General features: G+C 37.5%; 1 protein-coding gene across 1 annotated transcript; it reads right to left on the bottom strand.

Moving 5' to 3' along the window:
- Positions 1-486: 486 nt before the first annotated feature.
- Positions 487-4,643, bottom strand: LOC118646514. The gene is made up of 3 exons (XM_036289588.1): positions 4,235-4,643; positions 3,962-4,104; positions 487-3,875 (listed from the first exon to the last, which is right to left on the bottom strand). The coding sequence occupies exon 3, from the start codon at positions 1,507-1,509 to the stop codon at positions 487-489; it is 1,023 nt and encodes a 340-aa protein (XP_036145481.1). The 5' UTR covers positions 1,510-3,875; positions 3,962-4,104; positions 4,235-4,643.
- Positions 4,644-23,609: the final 18,966 nt, after the last annotated feature.

The raw sequence follows: 23,609 nt of genomic DNA, 5'->3' as shown, positions 1-23,609 counted from the left end.
CCTTTGAGATTTATCAACAAGAACCTGCCTATACATCTTAGTGATGTCGGCAGTCATTGCGTATTGAAACGTATGAAAGCGTGATAAGATGGAAAATAAGTCCTCTTGGATGGTAGGACCAACCAATAGCGTGTCATTCAACGATATCCCCGTCGCGCTCTTGCACGAGGCGTCAAAAACCATCCTTAATTTTGTCGTGGCAAATAGTACTGCTTTCCTTTATGACGGCGTGATGTGGCAAATAGTACGCGAATTGTGAATTGATTTCAGTTTCTTTAACTTCATGCATATGATTTAGTTCAATGTATTTCCGCATAAACTTTTGATATTGTGAATAAATCTCGGGTTGCGCGAACAAACGTTTTTCCAGACTGAATTCTGTCCATTGTGATTTCTCTAGATTCACCTAACTGTTGGAATTTTTCATCGATTATTGGCAATTTAACTTTAACTAAATCGACCTTCATGATTACGACGGACATTTTGTTAGAAATGCTCTTCACAAGCTCGTTCATTGGGCGTATAGCGCGATGGACTTCCAAGGGGGATGTTGTGCTCGATTTCCCAAAACTTAAAAATGGCTTTGTTCAATTTGTCGATTGCCGTGACATGACATACGGCTGTTGTTGCTTGGTCTGAGGAGTTACACGCCGCGGCGGAAATAATCCACCCTAATTTAGTTTTTTGCAGAGTAGGATGCACTGTACACGCCTTGATCTGTCCAACACAGATAAGTTGCCAGAACAATTGAGCGCCTATGAACATGTTGATTTCATTCGGGATGTTGAAGTTGGGATCAGCGAGTATTATATTTGATGGAATTTTAAATTCCGAAACGGAAGAGAATTCTTGTGGCAAGTTTTGCGTGATTTTGGGGAGAACTATGCATTCAATTTTGCCAATATATGCGTTTACGCCCAATCGAAATGTAATTTCGACTATTTTCTTTGTTTCAAATGTTCCCTTTGCTATTCCAGAAATTGACATGTGTAGCTCACGACTATCAAGCCGAACTTTGTTCAAGAAATGCTCTGTAACAAAGTTTAATTGAAAACCGCTATCCAACAATATTCTATAACCGTGAAGCTCTCCCTTATAGTCATACACGTCAACTCCATAGTTGACGTGTATGACTATAATGGCTGTCGAGAGAAATATCTTGGAGGCATTGCTAATTTGGCTGCATTGAGTAGCCACGGGTAATAGAAAACCCGTCGAAAGTGCGTTTGCTGGATTAGATGAGTTAACGACTGCTTGACTTTTATGTTTTGAATCATCGGCCTTTGCCGTTTCAAAATGTAACGAGTTATGCGACTTCCCGCATTTACGACAAGAGCTCGCCGTATAATTTTTCGCTTGATGTTGTCCCGACTTCAAACAGTTAACACATGTGAGCGTTTTTAACAACCTCAAAATGTTTTTCGGGGGTAAGTTTACGAAATGATTCATACTGAAATAGAAAGTGCTTGTTTTTGCAATGTATACAAGATTGATTCGACGTGGTAACATGCGCGCTAGGACTTTTGGCCTTCTGGGTGCTATTCGACGCGTCAGAATTCATACGGTTCGTTGATGATTTACTGGAAAACGTTTTTAAAGCCTAACATCTCTTTGATAAAAAATTAGTGAGCTGTTTGAATGTAGGTATGGTCGAGTCATCGCGACTCATTTCCCATTTCTTTGCCGTAACAGAATCGATTTTAGTTAATGTTAAATGAATTATCACGTCATCCCATATCTCAACCGGCCTTTGCAGAGCCTTAAGGGCTCTGTAATGTTTAAGAATGCTATCAAGCAGATTGCGCAATGCCGTGCAATTTTCCTTATATATTGGAACAATCTCGAATATAGCCTTAACATGGGTTTGTATTATACGCCTTTTGTTATCGAAACGTTTGTTCAATAATTGCCAAGCCTCTTCATAATTATCCGCCGTGATATCAAATGATTTGACAATTTCCTCCGCCTTGCCCTTTAACGACGAGCGTAAGTAATGAAATTTTTGAGTGAAAGATAATTTATCGTTCGTATGAATAAGTTTTGGAAACAAATCGTGAAACGTATACCAATCTTCATATGATCCCGAAAAACTGGGCAATTCAATTTTTTGTAACCGAACTTGAGAATTATCTGCATTGTCTTGATTTGTTTGACGATAGTCGTTATTACTGTTTGATTGAGAAGCAGCCCGCGATTGCTATTCGATCAAATCGATACGCTGTTCGTATAAGGACATGACGTAGAAATATGCCTCTTCAAGTCGCGCGCGCTTTTCGGAATGATTCTCCGCGTTTGCTTCGGTATCTGGCATCTGGTATTCGATTTGCGATTGTATTTCGTCAAATTGATTGAATAATTCGCAAATTTGTCTTTACGCTCAGCTAACTCAAATTTCGTGGCCCGTTCGGATTGAAGTGACTCAATATAACTTTTAAGTCTAGTAGCCGCGGCCTTGATCGTTTTTCGTTTTGTTTTTGCTTCATTCTCCGATAGGTTCATTTTGATGTATTGTACAACGACAAAATTGCTAACTTACGTGTAATTAATAAACAAAAATGCAACGCGACAGATTTTTTGTGGTATACCACCTCTTTCGAAGCTCCGTTGCCTCGATGATGATGTGTTCCAGTGTTCGACGTCCGGGATCGCCTTCCGTGCGCTTGCCTTGACAGATGACCTTTTTCGATGATTTTGTGAACACGGTGGCGCCCCTTGCTTCCAGCGTAATGGGCCCGGATGCGCAGGATAGCACGTGGTACTACTGGCAAGACAATATGGCCGCCTCGAATAATGCGATGTGATTTCAAGTGACTATGGGTGGCTAGCCACGCCGGACCGCTCGCAGAGGATAAGAGCTCGCCCAATGAGAAGAACGATTCTAATAGTGCGATGAATATGATGCTTAAACGAGTTCCACAATACACTGCTCTGATTTGCACTTCTAAGCGTGATGTGATGCTGCGTCGCGCGACGTACAGCCCGCACACACGTGCGTGAGAGATCGTTTTAAACCTTGATATCTCCAATGTATCCGGCTCGAAGGACCAATGTTTTGTGATATACAGCTTAATTGTGCTCGCGATTACTTGTGACTCGTGTCATGTGCGTATGTGGACGCTATTACTTCCTCGGGATAAAAAATAACTTGCACCAAATTTCTGAGTAATACAAATTTATTTGATCTTTCCTCGACGACCTTCCTCGTGAGACTCATGGTATATCCACACAAACTTGCATAAGCGCATAAGCATATGCATAAGAAATTCGATTGGTCTACTTTCTTATGTAAGTGCTTGTAGACCAATCAATTTTCTTATGTATATGCTTATGCGCTTATGCAAGTTTGTGTGGATATATATCACTGTTACTAACTGTGTCCTAGTGTCGGTAGCCAAGAACGGAAGTGACGCCTATGCTTAGACTAGATGTCGCAAGGACTAGAAAAATTAACTAGACTAGTAATCTGTCCCTAACTGAAATGGAGGCAGGGTTCGTTCAACATTACGTAAGTACTCAACAATTATAATAATGATACAATTATTTTAGATAATATTATCTAACATTTTTAATAAAAACGGTAACTTATTCTGCTATGTGTTTTTAATTAACACACTACAGCATCTCTTAATATAATTTAATATAATATTACATATAGATACACATAAGTATACATAATTACATATTATTATATATAAATGTACAACATGTATATATTAAAAATTTTAAGATTTTTTCTTTTCATGCTTTTCACATTTGTTTGCATTGCGGGATTGAATAAACATTCGCATTAATAATATATAGGGTATCTCAATTGTAACATATAATATGTAAGCATAAAAGTAACTGATTACAATGTAACCTACGCCCATAACAAACTGAAAATAAAAATAAGAAAGACATAAGTACATTTTGTTAATATATTCCTTTACTGTGTTGAAATTTTAATTGTTCGTTTATTTACTAAAGAGAAAATTTCAGGATGAATTGCTGTTTCACTGTGGAGATTAACAAATCGAATGATGACAGGATGTATAAGATAAGCACAATATGAAAGTCTGCTAAAAGGGACCCACATCTTAAACGAGAAGAATTGATAAATAATGTCTGTAACAAAGTTATTATACTATCAATTAGAACATCTTTTTAAAATATAACGTTATTTATAAGTATGATATGTCACTTTATAACAAAAATATTTGATAAGTTGTAATTGTATAATAATAAATAAACAAACCTTTTTGTTTAATTGTATATATAAATATCCCTGCTAAAAGTACTTCTAAAATTAATCTGACTAGAGCAATGGAAATAGCAGCAAATAGAATGACCATTTGTCGCTCATAAAGAGCGTATAATATGAAACCACAGCAAGCGGTAATAAGGAACCAACATAAGACTATAATTTTCTGAAATATATGCCAAATTATTATAACATGTATTCATTTATGCATTATTATGTTAAACAGGACTATAAGAAAATTTTTGAAAATTAACAGAAATCGAAGCAGATGTTTCTTATATAAATTTTAACATATGCTGCTTCGAATCTGTTTAAGAAATCAGTACGCCGGTTGCAATAATGTCCGTTAAGTTGCAATAACGCAAAATATAATAATAATAAGAAGCAGTTAGCAACTCAAAAAAAATTAAGAAAAAGAAGAAGAATTAAATATCCATCTGGTTCAATATTAATTAGTGAAAACTACAATAAACAAGATATCATTTACAGATACTAGACAGCAAGGCAGCATACGAAGCAAATTAAATTAATAAATGGCATCAATGAGAGACTAATAATTTGTTAAAGACAGACCACCACATTTCAGCAAATAACGTACGTAAATTACAAAGAATACAACGCATAAATAAAGTGTAGATCGAGTAAATAAATTATTGCTCGCAGATGGTTAAGAGTTAATAAATTAATAGCTGAAAAGATAGTTAAAATAGTAACGATTGTATAACATAAGTAATTACACTTAAAAGCTAGATTAATACTGAATTAAGACTTATAGTTAAACATACACAACTACAAGGTGTTTAACTTAATGTAAACGAATTAATTAAGTAATTATTATTGATGCTATATAATTGTGCAAACTTAGAAAAAATGAGTACTATAAACTAATAGCAATTACAGAACTAAACCATCTACGTTGATCTAGAGTAGTGAAAAAAATGATAAAACGCGATTATTCGTGAAATATGCAGATTGACAGTATGTAAAATTTGCAATGCAAAATAACCCGAGTAGAAAATAGTTAGGGAAATCCTTATGTAGCATAAGGATCCGATGAAAATTTAATAAGGATGCCATAAAAAGAGCTACCTTAATATTACCACATGAGGGCCTTATAAAGTGTTATTAAGGATGCCTTAAACTTACTGAGTAAGATTTTGTTATGGAAAACTAACAAGGGCCTTACAAGGTGTTATTAAGGATGCCTTAGATTTACTAAGTGTTGGAATAGACGCTTAGACGTTTTCATTGCTTAATGCACTTAAAGCCCGGAGAGTAGTGTCATGCAGTGGCACGAGGGGCGCTGCTGCGCCGCGTATTGTTTGTCCAGCGGAAGGATGCCCTATCCATGTTCATTAAGAAACTATAGGCACGATATAGGGAAAAAGTTCTAGGTCTCGTCCGTCTATCTCTCGTTAGTTCCCACGAAAAGTACCGCGCAGAGGCATATTGTCACGCATCACATTTTAATCCGTGTACTATTTCTAATAAAAAGCTTTATTACTGTGTATAAAACGCTGCCGTCGTCATTGTCTTTCTCCACTAAATCCATCAGGTTATGGGCCCAGTGACGATAGTGACAAAATTAAAAGAAATAGTTTGAAAGCATCGGAACCGCGTGGCAAGACAAGATAGCACAAGAAAGTTTCAAGTTAAACATCCCATTGTTAAACGGAGGAAATTACGTCTTCTGGAAAACAAAACTAAAGGCAGTGCGCGATGAATTATGGGACGTAGTGAAAACAGGAAAGCCAGAACCAACGCCGAACACGTAGGAGAAGAAGAATAACAGAGCCATGGCATACATTACCCTGAGTGTTGAGGACAGTCAACTTATACATTTTCAACATATAGAGGAGGCATACGAAGCGTGGCAGATTCTGTCGAAAAAGTACGAGAGATCCACATTTGGTAGCAAATTGTATCTACGTAGAAAACTCTACAGAATCCATTACAAAGCGGGACCTATGAGCGATCATATCGACGCCATAATGAATATAGTGGGGCTGCTGCGAGGATCAGGGAAGCCATTGGAAGACGAGGAAATCGTCGCTGTCTTATTGGTGAGCTTGCCAGAGTCATACTCGGGATTGGTTACGGCGCTCGAAGGACGTGACGAAAGGGATCTGACGGTCGAATACGTCACCGGAAAAATTCTCGATGAATACCAGAGAAGGACAGAAGCAAGTGCGACTGGCGAATTAAACGGCTAAAACTCGGAAGTGACGCTCAAGTCAGCAGATAACCCGAGCAGAACTAACCGCTATAAAAATAAGAGCAGTTCCGGCAAGGGTCCGAAACAGGAAAAGAATGGAAAGGGACAAAGAGAAACACGCACGTGTTTCTACTGCCATAAACCTGGACATTTGAAGTCAGAATGCAGATGGTACAAAAAGGTACAAGACCAGGCAAAAATAGAATCGGCAAATTCCACGGCGGAAGCAAACACACAAAGTGACAAGAGCCAAGTAGCTTTTGAAGCGAGAGGCGGCATGAAAAACCTTGAAGGATGATGCGTGGACTCCGGGACAACGAGTCACATGACCAATCAGGTGAAATTCTTTTCAAGCATGCGCAGTATAAGTAGTTTAGTTTATCTAGCGAACGGATCTTCTGTAACAGCTACGGGAATCGGAAGCGGATACCTACAATGCGTATTGCACGAAAAAATACAAAGAATACAGTTGCACGATGTTTTTTACGTTCCCCAACTAGATGATAACTTACTTTCAGTAAAGCGCGTGGTCGACAAAGGATATAAAATAGTAATTGGAAAAAACGGATGTAAAATCTACAAGGGCAAACGAGTTGTTGCGGAAGCGGAAAGCGACGGGACACTTTACAGACTCAAGGTAGCAAAGTCGATGACGTCGGCTTATGTGGTGCGAGAAGAAGCATGTATACACCAATGGCATCAGAGGCTAGGACATCGAGATCCGGCAGCGATCAAGAATTTGGTTACCAAGGAATTGGCTACAGGAATACGCATTTCCCCATGTTCAAACAAGGTAACATGCGAAGAATGTATAAAAGAGAAACTAACCCAAGCAAAATTTTCAGAGAAACAGCAGAGAGAAAAGGAACCAATAAGGCTAATCCACTCTGATGTATGTGGACCAATGCAGACGGCAACACCAAGCGGAAATCGGTACTTCCTCAGTCTCATCGACGACCACTCCAGATTTACGGTCGTAAGATTAATAAAAACAAAAGACAAAGTTATGGATGCAATCAAGGAGTACATCGCTGCGGTGACAACGAGGTTCGAGAGAAGACCGATGGCGCTGAGGTCAGACAACGGCAGAGAATACATTTCACGGGAATTGGAGGATTTCCTGCGAAAGGAAGGAGTGGAACATCAGCTTACGGTTCCATACACGCCACAGCAAAACGGCGTGGCAGAAAAGAAAAACCGATCTTTAGTCGAGTCAGCCAAAAGTATGCTGTTGGATGCTCGTCTGGACAATCGTTTCTGGGGAGAGGTGATTTTGACGGCGACGTACTTGCAGAACAGAATGGTAAGCAGAAGTATTGACAAAACGCCATTAGAGCTTTTTACAGGGCAAAGACTGGACTTGTCTCACATAAGAGTTTTTGGATCCAAAGTATTTACCTTGATACCGAAAAAAAACGAAAGAAATTTGACGACAATGCCGAAGAAGGGGTCCTGATCGGATATCACGGTGATACAACAGGATACCGGATTTTGAATCCAGCGACGAACAGAGTCTGGATTAGCAGATCAGTAAGGATCATCGAGACCAATAAAAGGGAGCAAAGGAATTTGCCAGAGACAGAGAGAGAGATCACCACTGAATATTGAGCTACCAGTGACGCCAACAACGCAGTACGTCAATTTGCAGGAACTAGGAGATCAGGAGCCAGAAGGGGGAACGGACAGCGAGAGTGAGGAGTTCCAGACGCTCCAATCAGTACCCCACAAGTTCCTCAAAGAAGAGTGTCGCAACGCTCAACCAAAAATGTGCCGCCATTACAATTCACATACAAGATAGAAGCAGACAATTTTTTTTGCAACTAACTGTTACAAAAATTATTGCCAAGAACTGCATTAACATTTTCTCGATATCGCGAGATGTCCTTATTAGCTTACTAAGTAAGATTTGGTTACGAAAAGCTAATAAGGACAAGTCGCGATATCAAGAAAATGTTAATGCAGTTCTTGGCAATAATTTTTGTAACAGTTAGTTGCAAAAAAAATTTTTTTTACAATTTCTTATAAACAAATTAACAAATAATTATCCTAGCCTGAAATAAACGACGGAAACATGTATAATATGTCCATGTTTATAACAAATAATATAATGTTTATAATATGTTTCTTGTTTATAACAAATTATTAAAAAAATTTTTTGCAACTAATTTTTGTTGCAAAAATTCGTTTTTTTCATCAAAATGATCGTTTTTTAAGTTATTTTACATGCTATTTCTTGTATGTGAAAATTAATTAAAAAATCTGTTAATTAATATTTATTAATAAAAATATAATTTAACTAAACATGTTTCATCTTTTTAACATCTATTGAATTGATCTACAATCCGTATGTATAACATATAAGTATCCACAAACATCAAGGGTTCATGGATTAACTCGAGGTGTCAGTTCCTGATCTTAAAAGTCAAGCAGCGTTCAAGGTGGTTCGCAGATGGATGGGTGACCGTTTTTTCGATTGCAAAAAATGCTGTAATAATGACCGAATCAGGCATGCCGGATTTGACGTTTGGTCCTGATCTGGATGTGGTATACATAATATGGGCCCTAAATTTTTATTTTTATTACATCCCTTATCAAAATCAATTGGGGGTTGCCAGATCTGGCCCGAATATGGTATACATGATCTGACCCGAATCGGCATACCTAGATTTTCTTATTAGGCCCTGTTAATTTTTGCTTATAGGGCCCTGATAATTTTTCCTTTAAGGTGCTCTTAAACCATTTGTTTTACTTCCTTTTTAGGCCCTACTTATATATCCTTACTAGGACCTGATTAATTTTAAGGAAGCCTTATTAGGGCCTTATTAGTGCCCTATTACATTTTCTAGTCGGGAATAATTTGGCAACCTGTGACGCATATGCACACAGAATTTTTCACTTTAACTCGATTGCACGTCTCTGTTGAAAAGTACTGACGAACGCTCTTCTCTCGGCAAGCCGTAGTGTCCGAGATTACTCCACAGACTCTAGTGGCAAAAATTCTGTGCTCGGGCCAACACAGGTCGATTACGAATAGGAAGCAGCTTTGATCGAATGTGCCGAAAGTATAAACAAGCATGGATATTTGATCCGCCAGCTTCTGATCCGCAAATTGTATCGCTCTCATATTGTGTCTTAACTCTATGCTCTCCGCAAAAAGAATAGGCAGAATTCCGCAAAAGACGCTTGCAATTGCATGCCTCCCAGGGAATTGCAATTATCCCCACTCGGGTCACAGGGAAATTGATTGGACAAGTCTTGTGTCATAAGACAATGATTGAGGCTTGTAAGAGGTTAGGCGCCCGCGTGTCGCGACGAGGGGTCGGAACCGGTTTATGCCTGTGTAATTGTCTAACAAGGGAACCTCGCGAACCCGAAAATTCTGATTTTAATGAAACTTTGCATAAATGTAGAGGGGGTAAGTACATGAATTTAGAAATTTTTAGTTGGTGCTTATAAACGGTTTAAAGATGTTGTGAGCGAAACACTCACAACCAATAAATTCATATTATAAAATAAAGGAAATAAAATATTAAAATTATAAGATAGCTCGCCGAGGAAGGCTCGCTATCACAAGGTGTCAGGTGACACACGCCTCGTGCGCTGCCGGCCGGTCATCGCACTGGGCAACGCACCAGCCACCTTAAAGAAGTAGCGAAGCCAGCTTAGCAACAATCATGTCATCGGAAATGCATACCTGCATTTTGGCAATTGTTGCTAAACTCGCAAATATTTCCCGCGCGCCGGATGCGCGCGGGAATAACCATATATGGTCATGCGGAGGGCCCGATGCCCCCACTAATAATTAAATCCGCGACACTATTTAAGCCGCTGCCGAACAGCGGCCAGCGGGATCAGTAATTAGAAATCAAGCCGATACGTACGGCCCGCACGAGTGAATTAAGAGTTCGGAACTTAGCCGCTAGCTAATCTCGAGCGAGCAACGAGACGACGCGTTAACTCCGAGTCACGCGCCGTATCTAATCTAGTGTAACATGACGCGGCACCTTCGCCGACCGCAACCAGTGTACAACAACAGAGAAATAAATCTTTTATGTCAATTTAACTTAGAATCAGTGAGTGAGTGATTTGAGGATCCTGCCTACAAAAACTGCCTCTTTCCGCGAGTTCCTACTCCTTGGGCAGCAACGAATCCCGAAAGATCTTTTGTCGCACCGCAAGGTACGGCAAAAATATTTTGTTCTACCGCAAGGCGCAACAAAGAGTTGAAAACCATCCTTCATAAATTGAGAGTTTTTGTCTTTTCTCGATATATTTCGTAAACTAAACAAAATATTAAAAAATGTTTTATACAAAAGTTTTACATAAATACTTGTATTTAACTATGCTGTTTATTAAAAAAAAATTTTTTTTTTATTTATCCTTTATATCTCTCCTATGTTTAATATTTATTGCATTAAAATTTCATTTTCAGTGAAATTTTGCACAAATATAGAGAGGGGCAATACACGAATTTAGAAAACTTTAGTTGGTACTTAAAAACGGTTTAAAGGGTTAAAATCACCCTTTAAAAGTTAAGACATTTTTGCTTTTCTTTCGATATATCTCGTAAACTTAACAAAAAAAGTTTTATACAAAAGTTGTACAGTATAAATGCCTTCATTTAATTACGCTGTTTATTAAAAAACAATTTTTTTAATAACAATTCTTCTAATTAAAAAAAATTTTTAATAAAATTGATTTTCATGTTTCTAGCATTTATAAAGTAACTAGCTCTTTCTTCACGCGTTCCTCTCTTTCTCTCTCTTCTTTCCTTTTCTCCCTCCCTCTCGCTTTCGCAAAATCTTAATAGAAATATTCAAATGATCATAACTTTGCCGCTACGCGCGGGTTTCCCCCGTTTTTTTTTTCTATATGTATGTCTGCGGACTACTCTGTCATTTGTGATGTGATCCTCATGCAACTGGTCTCAAAATTTTCAAAATTTAACGAGAAAGGTTGCTATGGGTTTGCATTTTCAACATACAGGGTTTTTCAAAAAATAAAAACCGATCATTTATGAAACAACCTTCTGTATATGGAAAATCCAAACAGATAGCGGCAAACTCCGTTAAAAGTAAAAAATTTTGAGACCTGTGGCATCGGACCACAAATGACGGAGTATTCTCCGGAGCGGCGGGGGAAAACCAGGGACGCCCCTCAGAGAGAGGGGGGTGGGCGCGTCGACGGCGTGCCCAAGTAACGAAGAAACCGGCCCGGAGGGGTGACCGGAGTCGCCCGTGTAACGCGACCTTCCCTTCGGGCCCCGGAAACATTTGCCCGCTGGGGGCCCGGCCTCGATGTCTGGGCACATAGCTCCCCCTCCAGTTTGCAACGCGGATCGTCCGGGGGGCGGGGGTTACTCGGGACACTGTCCGTTTCCGCCCTCCGTCCTCCCGACGAACGAGATAACTCGGGGGACCCAACATCAATCCCCCTCACCCCTCCGCACGTCGCGAAGAGAGAGGGAGAGCGGTGACGGCGGGGGAGACAAGCAACGAGTCTCCCCCGTCCCAACTTAAGGGCCGTGTGGTTTAAGCCAAACGAGCCAACCGAGGGGCGGGGTTCTCTCTAGCTAGAGACGCCCGCTCCGCTCCCCCGGAACGACGCGCGTCGCCAAATAGCGCGCCAGCGCCGGGGGGCCCACCGGCAGTTATGCTGGAGAGCGATCCCCGGTGGGCCTCCCATGCCGCGCTGCATCGGCCAACCGAGGTGGGTAGTACGAGTATTGCACGTGAGTGGGAAGGACTAGCCTCTCACTCACAAACCCGTCAGTCCCACATAACCCTCGCCCGTAAGACATCGGCGGCGAAGGTATGCGTAAATGCATTCCCTTGTAAAACAAAAAATGGACACCGTTCGATTGGACATAGTTCGATTGGACACAGTTCGATTGGACACAGTTCGATTGCGCACCGTTCGATTGCGCACCGTTCGATTGCGCATCGTTCAGTTGCGCACCGTTCAATTGCACACCGTTCAATTGTACACCGTTCAGTGGCACACCATTCAATTGCACACTGTTCAATTGCATACCGTTCAATTGCGCACCGTTCAATTGCACAGCGTTCAATCAGACGCATATTAAATATTCATACATTATGGTTGCGTTTGGAATGTGTACATACATAGTGTTACGGGGCAGTGTTACGCTCCTGCCTGTTTGATCGGTCAGCTGTTCTGACTGATCAATATATTGATTTTTCTGAAGAGGAGCGTTGTCCACTGTCGTTGGCTTGACAACGCGGAAGAAACAGAGAGTTGAATCTCGGTCTCGCGCTCGAGTAGACGTGTATTGCCTGTCTCAGAATAAATCCGCTTGTTTATTAAGAGAGAGAGAGTGTTTTATTCATTTCCGCGTACGTGCGTGTAACAATAGGTTAGCGACTTGTACGGGGTGGGTGCGGGAGGGGGGAGAGGCTTCCCCTTACACCCCTCGTGTGTATGTGTGTGTGTGTGTGTGTGTGTGTGTGTGTGTGTGTGTGTGTGTGTCTAAAGCATTTACTGCACCACATGGGTTTGCGACTTAAATGGTGTGCAATTGAACGGTGCGCAATTGAACGGTGTCCAATCGCACTGTATCCAATCGAACTGTGTCCAATCGAACTGTGTCCAATCGAACTGTGTTCAAACAAACTGTGTGCAATTGAACGGTGTGCAAGGTTTTGTGTCTAATAACACGGTGGGGGCAATTGCAACGTGTCCAATTGTACTGTGCGCAAATGAAGACCTCTCTTCTCCGGACATACATGCGGACGTCCGCGAATTATATAAATAGATTATACTATCTTATACTACGTATCGGCTTTTTTCCCACTTTTCCAATATTTCACGGTTTTTTTCTTATATTTACTATTTAAAATTTTGTTTTCTGGTTCACAATTATTCTCATTATCAAGTTCATAATTATCATTATCATTTTCTAGAAATTCTTCTTTTTATTTGTTACAAATTCTATGTCACTTAAATTCACTTCCCAATAATTTTGAAATTTAAAAGCAATATCGGTTTGTGTAACAAATGCTACATTACTTGTTATAATATCCTGTATCACTTCATATAATTGTTTTTCTTTTCTATTTATAGGTGTTAGAGAAATATGTGTAATTTGAAATAAAACAATTAACATATTAAGAACATTTGCAACATTTGTGTAACATTATGTTTTGTTTGATTAAAAATTTAAACAATTTAAAAGAATAATCAAGTACACGCTAGACGTCACTTAATACTGATGTGAAAATGACGCGTAACATCATCAATAAAGATACAAAACTTTTATTAATAGGTGATTTCTATTTTATATATGATGCCGTGACATGACAAATGTACAACACGAATGTGAAACATGTGACATAAACAAAATGAACACTGTGTAAAAACATGACTACTCTAATATTATGCAACTGTCACATCAAAAATAATACATACAGGAATGCAGTTAATATAAATATATAGTATTATAACATAGATAATATACACATAGATGATATAAATAATACGTAGTATACGATAATACAATTACTTAATGAATGCTAGATACATAAGAGTCAATTTTATTTAATATTTTTTTGATAAAAATGTTTTTAATTAAAATTTTTTTGCAAAATAAACAACGTAGTTAAACGGAGGTATTTATCCTAAAATACTTTTGTATAAAACATTTTTTGATATTTCGTTAAGTTTACGAGATATATCGAAAAATGGCAAAAATCTCTCAACTATCGGCGCGTGACTACTCACTTGAGCTGATCACGCACGGAGCATATGACGCCGGGACCGCCCAGCGCTGAGCGTCGCGAGAAGGAAGTGCGGAAAGGTGGTGAACATGGAAATCACACAAAATTGATCAGGCAGATATACACTAAGTTAATTCCTTTAATTCACTATAATTTTCTATCACAATTAATTCACATGTGTGCATACACTGGACAGAGCGAGATAGCGGGGCGCCGAACAAACGGAGATCTTGAGCACGTATGACGAAGATTTCGCGGATCGCAAAAGGGTGTCGCGACCGCCAGCCACCGCTTTCACGCGCGTCACCACAGTATGATTGATAGAATCGTGAGTTATCACAAGTAATCAGTTCGAATCAGAAGCGGTCCGCACGCAATGCAGCACGGCGTCCGACCGACAGAGAATGCACGGATGCACCGCGAAACAATACGTGATACTGTTCGCGAAGATAAGAAAGATTGAGTATGCGGGTGCTCAAAAGAGGCAGAAGCGCACGACTGACTTGCGGGCGAACGCTTATACGAAAATTCCGGCGGACTGGCGGGATCGGAGAATAAGTCCATTGGCTAAGCGCGATCAGTCGGCAACTTTTCACGTGTCGCACCCGGGAAACGTCGGTTCGTGCATGCTCAAGACACGCGCATCTCGCGTGTCAAGCAACAGCTGATCGCAGCGGCTCGACACCGAAGGCTCGCCCGACACGAGCAATAGAATCGCGAACGCTCAACCTTTGAAGGATGGTTTTAACCTTTTAAACCGTTTTTTAGCACCAATTAAAATTTTCTAAATTCGTGTATTGCCCTTCTCTACATTTGTGCGGAATTTCAGTGAAATTGAAATTTTAAAGCAATAAATATTCAATATAGAAAAAATATAAAGGATAAATTAAAAAAAAAATTGTTTTTCAAAAAATAAACAGCATAGTTAAATAGAAGTTGTTATGCTGTAAAACTTTTGTATAAAACATTTTTTAATATTTTGTTTAGTTTATGAGATATATCAAAAAAAGACAAAAACTCTTAATTTTTGAAGGATGGTTTCAACCTTTTAAACCGTTTATAAGCACCAACTAAAAATTTCTTAATTCATGTATTTACCCCCTCTACATTTATGCCAAGTTTAATTACAATCAAAATTTTCGGGTTCGCGAGGTTCCCTTATAAGACGGACAATGCCGAAGGGATTAGATCTCAGCTCTTTCTGTTACGTAATACGAAAATCTGCGTCTTTCGAAAGCAGTTGTGCACATGCGTCCATAAGTTTTGAACAGAATCCGTAAGTGAAAATGTTCTATCTTTCTTTAGATTTTTAAGATAATAAGGTTAAAATTTTGTATTCTTTATTTAATGTTACACAATAGGTCATTGAAACAAGAGCACAAATCTGTACAACAAAAATTAAATATTTTCAAAGGTATCTCAGAAATATTTCAATTATAGAGCCAGACTACTATGCACGCAATTCTTAATTTGCAATTCGCGATTCGTGATTCGTAGAGATTTCTTCGATATTCGAGAAGATTCGTCATTGCTATTGTAAATCTCTCACACTATAAAAATTTGCAATATATCATTTGTAATTCATAATTCGTCGTTGGTTTGTGTTACTTCGAACAATTTCAGCAGTATCGACACGTTACTTAATTATTGTTTGTATCAAAAATGTTTTCTAGAAGTACAAAAGCACTATTGTGTTTATTTATCTACATGGTTTCCATTATAGCAGTTAAAGTAAGAATCATCGCGAATAGTCACGAATAATGCGTCGCGACACAGTATAGGCACAGTATAAGTATATACAGCGACAGTGAGAGTCGGCACCTTTGATGTAAGTGGTAACCGATCACGTGACCGTCAGCCATGTTCCTGATTGTACGAGAGCGCTTTATTTGAACAATATTAAGAGACGACGTAGTAATATCTCGCGCAAAGAATTTTTAAATCAGATTAATTTTAATTTAATTTTTATATAACTGTATTACAATTTTTGTGTAAGTATATGTAGATTAATTTTTTATTCCTGATGTCATTATATTTTAGTAATGTATTAATGAAATTATAAAATCAAAAAATATTAAAATGAATAAAAATGACTGTAGTATCATTTTATATATGTGTGTATATATATGTATATATATATATATATATAATAAATTTTTAAACTATTTTAAAACCAACTTTATATTCAAGAAAAAAATAACATATTTTATTGACAATTACAATATATTACAAATTGAGCTTTTTATTGTGTAGCAGCATAGTTGAATATCCATTAACACTCATTTTTTAATATTACAACAAATTTTACTTTAGCTATATTTAGCTTATTTGTTTCGCTATTCACAAAATCGCTACGACAGTTGATGACAGCTCGCCATGGGCGCCATATTCTTGGTTGTACAGCCAACGCATGCGCAGGAGAAAATAAAACCTTCAATTTCTCTCTACTGTCGCTATTGTATATACTTATACTGTGGTATAGGAAAGCACAGTAGGCTTACTCGGCGTCGATGCCTTTGATCTCATGACAAAAAATTCGCCATATTGCTGGTTGTGCGCGGGTTTCAATCAATGGTGCAACTTTTGAGCCGCCAGCACAAGATGGTCCCATTGGTGGAGGCACGCATAACTTTCTTATGCTGCTTTCCATTTATCTGAAAGTGAGACTGAGTCACTCAGTAATGTGAGTTTTATACTCAGATAGTGACGTCATTACTCAGTGATTTAAAGAAACATGCAAGTGATTACGCTTATTTTAATAAACAAAATTATTTCAATATATAACCTCACTTCTAAAATGAGTATGCGAGACTCACAAGGGAACCTCGCGAACTCGAAAATTCTGATTTTAATGAAACTTGGCATAAATGTAGAGGGGGTAAATACATGAATTTAGAAATTTATCGTAGCTGCCCATAAACGGTTTAAAGAGGTAAAACCACCCTTCAAAGATTGAGACATTTTTCGTTTTCTCGATATATCTCGTAAACTAAACAAAATATTAAAAAATGTTTTATACAAAAGTTTTACAATAAAAGTATTTCTATCTAACTACAATAATTAAATTTAAAAAAAAAAATTTTTTCTAACAATTGTTTTTTAATTTAAAAAAAAAATTTTTTTTCAAAATTCTATTAATGTAGTTAGATATTGTTACCATAAAACTTTTGTATAAAACATTTTTTGATATGATATATACTCCAATACTTTTCAAGATATATTGGAAAAAGCAAAAATCTGCTCTACGCTATGCATTAAAAAAAGCATGAGAGAATGCGATAGCACCGCGACGGAGAGCGTTAAAAAATATTTTAAAGAAATTTTTTATTAAGGTTTGTTTGTGATATTGAATATAATATAAGATACTAAAAATATAATAAAATAAGGTAATATAAAATAATATTTTGTATAATATAATAATATGTAATAATATAATATAATAATGTCGCACGTGAATGCATGCTGATGTGAGTGAAAGAGAAAGAGTAAATAATATTAATATAATACAGTAATATTATAATATAATATAATATAAAATATTTAGATTCAGACTTCTTGGTCCGGATCCATTAGCGGTGACATGCCAGAGAGTCGACGCAGATCGACGACATCTGCCAATCTAAATCGGCCATATGATTTGTCAATTAAGGCATTATTTTCTTCTCTGTCGATCTTGCAAAAGTATCGCGTCCAAAATCTTTTTCTTATATTGATAAATCCATGTATGTAGATGTTATAGAGATATATCCATGTCTAGATACAAAATTAACATATTTTAGTGTGGCATTATACATTGAACAACAATATACTTTGAATCAGGGTAATGAAAATGCAAATTAAAAAATAATGCATTACTTATTAATTTTTTAATAAGTAATTATTTCTTTACTCATTAATTATTAAAACAATAATGCGTAATGAAAAAACTCGCATTAATCATTTCAAAAGTAATGTGTAATAAAAAAAATCGCATTACTTATTATAAAAGTAATGCGTAATGAAAAAAATCGCATTACTTATTTCAAAAGTAATGCGTAATGAAAAATATCGCATTACTTATTTCAAAAGTAATACGCAATAAAAAATATCGCATTACTTATTTCCAGTGTTGTAATAGATCATTAAATAAATAATCTAGATCAGATCCAGATCTTTATCAAAATATTAAATCTAGATCAGATCACAGATCATTTTTCATACATTTGATCTAGATCATATATTACATTAATTTTGATCTAGATCGAAGATTTATCTAGATCGTTTCTTTTTTTTACTTGACAATTTGGTAGGAGTAGGAATCGAAGTTTTTTAAGCTTCTTTAAGGGGATCCAGGAGTGCCTTTGAAATTTGATCGAGGTCGATAAGGTAGAGTCATTCGTGCACATCATTAATGAGATTTTATATGTATTTCTTGTATAGATTTAGAAATCCTTTTCCAGAATTAAAGTACACATATTAATATTAATCTATAAATTGGATTTTATATTGAAAACGAAAAAAATTTTTCTCATATTGCTCTACTTATCGACTTTTTACGTGTACATAACCCAAATTTTCGTTTTTTCATTTTCTAATTTGCGGAATGCGAATCTTTTTTTCTAGGATTCTAATCTTATTTCTAATTGCACGATATTATTCCTGAGAGTTTTTTCTAGGGGGCGACGTGATTATTTTATACATATAAACTATAGATTTTTTGTATGAAGCAAATATTGTCGTTAGGTGACTAATAAGTAACAATTTTTTTTTATTTATCAGAACAAATCGTACGTCGCCCCCTTCATTTTTGTGCGTACTTTAATCCTGTAAAAGGATTTTGCATTCTGTTACTCCAATTCGAAAATCCAAGTTCCCCAAAAAATGTCGGTAACTCTGTCACTCCCGGATCCTCTTAATAGGCTTTTAGAAATGTCCCAGAAATCTTCTTTAAAGGATCTGGACAAAGAAGTCTGGATCTAAATATTTTATATTATATTATATTATTATATTACTATATTATATTAATATTATTTACTCTTTCTCTCTCACTCACATCAGCATGCATTCACGTGCGACATTATTATATTATATTATTACATATTATTATATTATACAAAATATTATTATTTTATATTACTTTATTTTATTATATTTTTAGTATCTTATATTATATTCAATATCATAAATAAACTTTAATAAAAAATTTTTTTAAAATATTTTTTAACGCTCTCCGTCGCGGTGCTATCGCATTCTCTCATGCTTTTTTCAGTGCATAGCGTAGAGCAGATTTTTGCTTTTTCCAATATATCTTGAAAAGTATTGGAGATATCAAAAAATGTTTTATACAAAAGTTTTATGGTAACAATATCTCTATCTAACTACATTAATAAAATTTAAAAAAAAATGTTTTTTTTTTAAATTAAAAAACAATTGTTAGAAAAAATTTTTTTTTTAAATTTAATTACTGTAGTTAGATAGAAGTACTTTTATTGTAAAACTTTTGTATAAAACATTTTTTAATATTTTGTTTAGTTTACGAGATATATCGAGAAAACGAAAAATGTCTCAATCTTTGAAGGGTGGTTTCACACCTTTAAACCGTTTATGGGCAGCTACGATAAATTTCTAAATTCATGTATTTACCCCCTCTACATTTATGCCAAGTTTCATTAAAATCATAATTTTCGAGTTCGCAAGGTTCCCTTGTCAATAAAGCACACGGTCTTGAAATTGCTCAGATTGTAGGAAAAAACTCAGTTGAATCTCACTTGTAAGAATGCAAAAGGAACGTGCATTTAACTGAGTTATGACGTCACAAATGAAAATTATTTGAGTTTTGATGTAAATAGAAAGTAGCATTAGTCGCCATATGGTTGTGCATATCATGCGCAAGGGACGACCATTAACACGATTTTCAGCAGAGCCTACTGTGCTTTCCTATAGTGTGGTCGCGACATAAGTGATTTGATTCGTATAATATTGATTTGCGTTTTTTGAGATTCATCGAAAAACTTTTCGGCTATTGAATCAGTGCGAATAATAAATCATACATAACAAATCGACAAATGTTTCTCTCCACATTATTCATAAACATAATACGCCAATAAAACACTACGGGTTTATAGGATTCATTTCTCCATGTTTTCTAGATCAATGATTTAGAGGTTTGAGCTCCAAAGTTCATGTATCCAGAGCATATGGTCCTAGGATATATGAAATACGAGTTTATAGGCTTGACGTATATGGGACTAGGATTAATGGACTTGAGGGCTTACAGCATTAGAGTTCATTGGCTTAAGAATCATTTCTTGTGATTGCAAAACTATTCCGAATACGACTACGCTTACTCCAAATGCTGGAAAGCCACGCTTTCACATGGCTATGTAATTATTCATTTTTTATTATTAATAATTGTTAAAATGGTTTTGGGCCGCTATAAACAATTATAAGTAATATGTTTTGGTCAATACTAAGTCTTTGCAAAGTTTCAGGCGAATCGGTTTCTGATCGTTGGGTAGTGTTACTTGTCAGATAGATCCATCAGAGAATCGATTCCTATTTTCTTTCTTCCTGACTGAAAAGGCTTCAAGTTGAATGCGCTTTATATTAAATTTAAAGGACTTAAACTTATACATATATTTTCTGTCACATTTTAAATTGGAGTTACGGTGGTTCACTTCATGCTGCCAAAATCGCAGATGGCCTTTCTTGACTTCGAAGATATCTTCTGATCTTGCTCCACCCGGAGTATAGAAAAATTGTTTACGTTTCCAGGGAAATTTTTTACGTTGGAAGGGAAGGCTCTATCTGAGTAATGTTTCATTTTCAGCCTTACCTTTTAGATTCGCTACAGCCCCTTACATCCTTACTAAGCTACTTCGTCATTTAGTTTTTCTCCCAGGATTACGAGTCAGTCCTTTATATGGAGAATTTTCTTTTATTTATTTCTTCCAAAACCGCTTGCCTTCTTAACTCACATCAATTTTCTTTACTCTTTGAGTTTTGCCATTAATTTTCGCAAATCGAAACTCAAACCTTTGCGTACGCAAGTATTTAGGTTTTATCTTTAACTCTGCTCAGCAGTCGGTGCTATTCCAGAACAACGTTGTCGAAATCTTTACTCATCCAGTAGTTCAGTATGTCCTTTATACTAAGGCCTTTGAGAAGGTAAAGCCCGAAAGAAATCGTCGAATAATTTTTCTGTAGATGGATTTTTTCCTCTCACTCAAAGAGGATTTTCTTTGGTGACTTTCGATTTTATCGAATCTCCATCAAAAGAATTTATTTCGTTCAGGCAATTATACTATGGTTATTTTTTCAGATGCTTTATTCACTGACTGGGATGCCTCATGCTCTATTAATAATACTTATGGATGGTGTTTTGAGAAAGATTGTCATCTTCATATCAATGTTCTTGAATTAAAGGCGGCTTTTTACGCTCTCAAGTCTTTTGCGTCCGCATGCCAAGACTATGACATTCTTCTGACGCTTGATAACACGACTACTTTGTCGTACATCAATATTTTTGGATCTGTTAGGTTTTCATTTTTCTCCTTGATTGCAAAAGATATTTGGCAATGATGCGAGGAGAAAAATATTTTCCTCTTTGGATCCTACATATCCTCGTCGGAGAACGCGGATAGCGAATTTCGGCAATTGGATATAATACAAATATCGAGTAGTCTCTGTCAAGATCTGTAGATAAACGACAAGAGGGAGGGTCTTCGCATTCATTGTTACACATTTGGTTCCAAAATGGTCGGGGCCAATACGATGTATCAATTTCACCCTCCCCACATTCCACTTTTACTACTACTCACTCTTCTCGTACAACAAACATTATACATATACTTTATAGCCCCAAAATAGCACTTATGCGAAGACCTTCCTTACCCTTCCGTCGTTCATCTACAGACCTTGGTCTCTGTCAAAGTCAGCTTTCAGTGTAGTTCTTCAATGTCCTTTCGAAATTGACCTCTTTGCTTCTGTTGTAAACGCTAAATGCGACACTTTCGTTTTATACTTCCCAGATCCCGGATTCTTTGCAGTCGAGCTTTTACTTTATTCTTAGAAGGATTTTTTCTTTTTTGCCTTCTCTCTCTTTATTTTGCTTTCCAGAGTGTTGCGTAAAATTATTGATAACGAAGCGGAAGGTGCTGTCGTTGTTCCCTGGTGGCTCTCGTAGCTCTGGTTCTCTCTGATCTCTTCCAGCATATTTAACTGAAAAGCCTCTAATATTTTCTTCGTTTATAACTCTTCTCTCTGGTCCTTTTAGGTGCCAGCATTCGGCGGCAAACTCTTTTTTCCTGGCAGTAGGGAAATTATTCGGTAACCTTTCGAAGTGCATCAAAGTTCCAGAGCTGACTCACCCATCAACGATCTAGCAATACTCATGCCTTCTGAGATCATGATAATTTTTTGCATAAGTCGATTAATTCTCCCCGGGGCAGAAATGGTCATCGCACTTTTTGATAATGGTATTAGATAGTACTGGCTCATATTCCACTCTTAATGCTTCAAGGTCCGCGGTGTCTTTAGTTTCCGCGATTGAAATTAGCGATTACTCGTGTAATGAACCACATCCATCGGGCGACCAACGACCGCGATCGACCAGCCGCCGGACCGTAATACGGGTATCGATCGTGATAAATCTTATACAATAATCGTCGAGACAACGATAGTCCCGATGATCGCGCGTCTCCCGCCAGCATTCCGACCGTCGGGATGCGGAGGGCGGAGAGGCCCGAAGACCCCCCGAGGGTCTCCGATCCATCGGTACCCAGCTTTCCGACGAGAAGAAACGACGAGCATAGTCTAAGGTAGAGCGTGCTCCGCCTTAGCCGAGAGTTCTCGGCTACGCTCGCGATCCGTTTCCTAGATCCCGAGTCAGCAAGCCGAGGGTAGAGTATTCACCTTCGCCAAGAGTTCTTGGCCGCGGCTCACTCCGTTCCCTGTACGGCCGGAAAAACGGGGTAGAATATTCTCCGTCTCTCCCGAGCGCTCTCGAGATTCCATCGCCATCCCTGATGATTCTTTTTTTCCAGGAAATTTATCCGAAATACCGAAAACATCGCGTCGCGCACTGCAACGGGCCAAGACCAGTGCTGTCAGACCTTCTCCATGGGCTAAACTGCGCATGTGTGATGGATGGCAAATATAATTATGTGTATTATAGGCGCTTGATTTTGGCGAGCCCAGTACTCTTAATAGTACAGAAGATATTTCAGTAGTATTTTTGTCAAATAAAATTTTTTCTTAATTACAAAAAAATATGTATTTTTCATCGTTATGTGAACATTCTACTCTCTACTTATCCACGTGCGCCTGTGTGTGTAGTCACAAGAGTCCGCAAATTTGTGATACATTACTGTATTTCAATTCGTAAGCGCATGTGTCGGCCTACCGTGCTGGGCAACCCGGCAAAATTTGGCAGCTCTGG

This window comes from Monomorium pharaonis, chromosome 7 (genome assembly GCF_013373865.1).
Source record: "Monomorium pharaonis isolate MP-MQ-018 chromosome 7, ASM1337386v2, whole genome shotgun sequence".
In the NCBI taxonomy this organism is placed as follows: Eukaryota; Metazoa; Arthropoda; class Insecta; order Hymenoptera; family Formicidae; genus Monomorium; species Monomorium pharaonis.
This window is presented reverse-complemented; position numbering and strand designations above follow the sequence as displayed.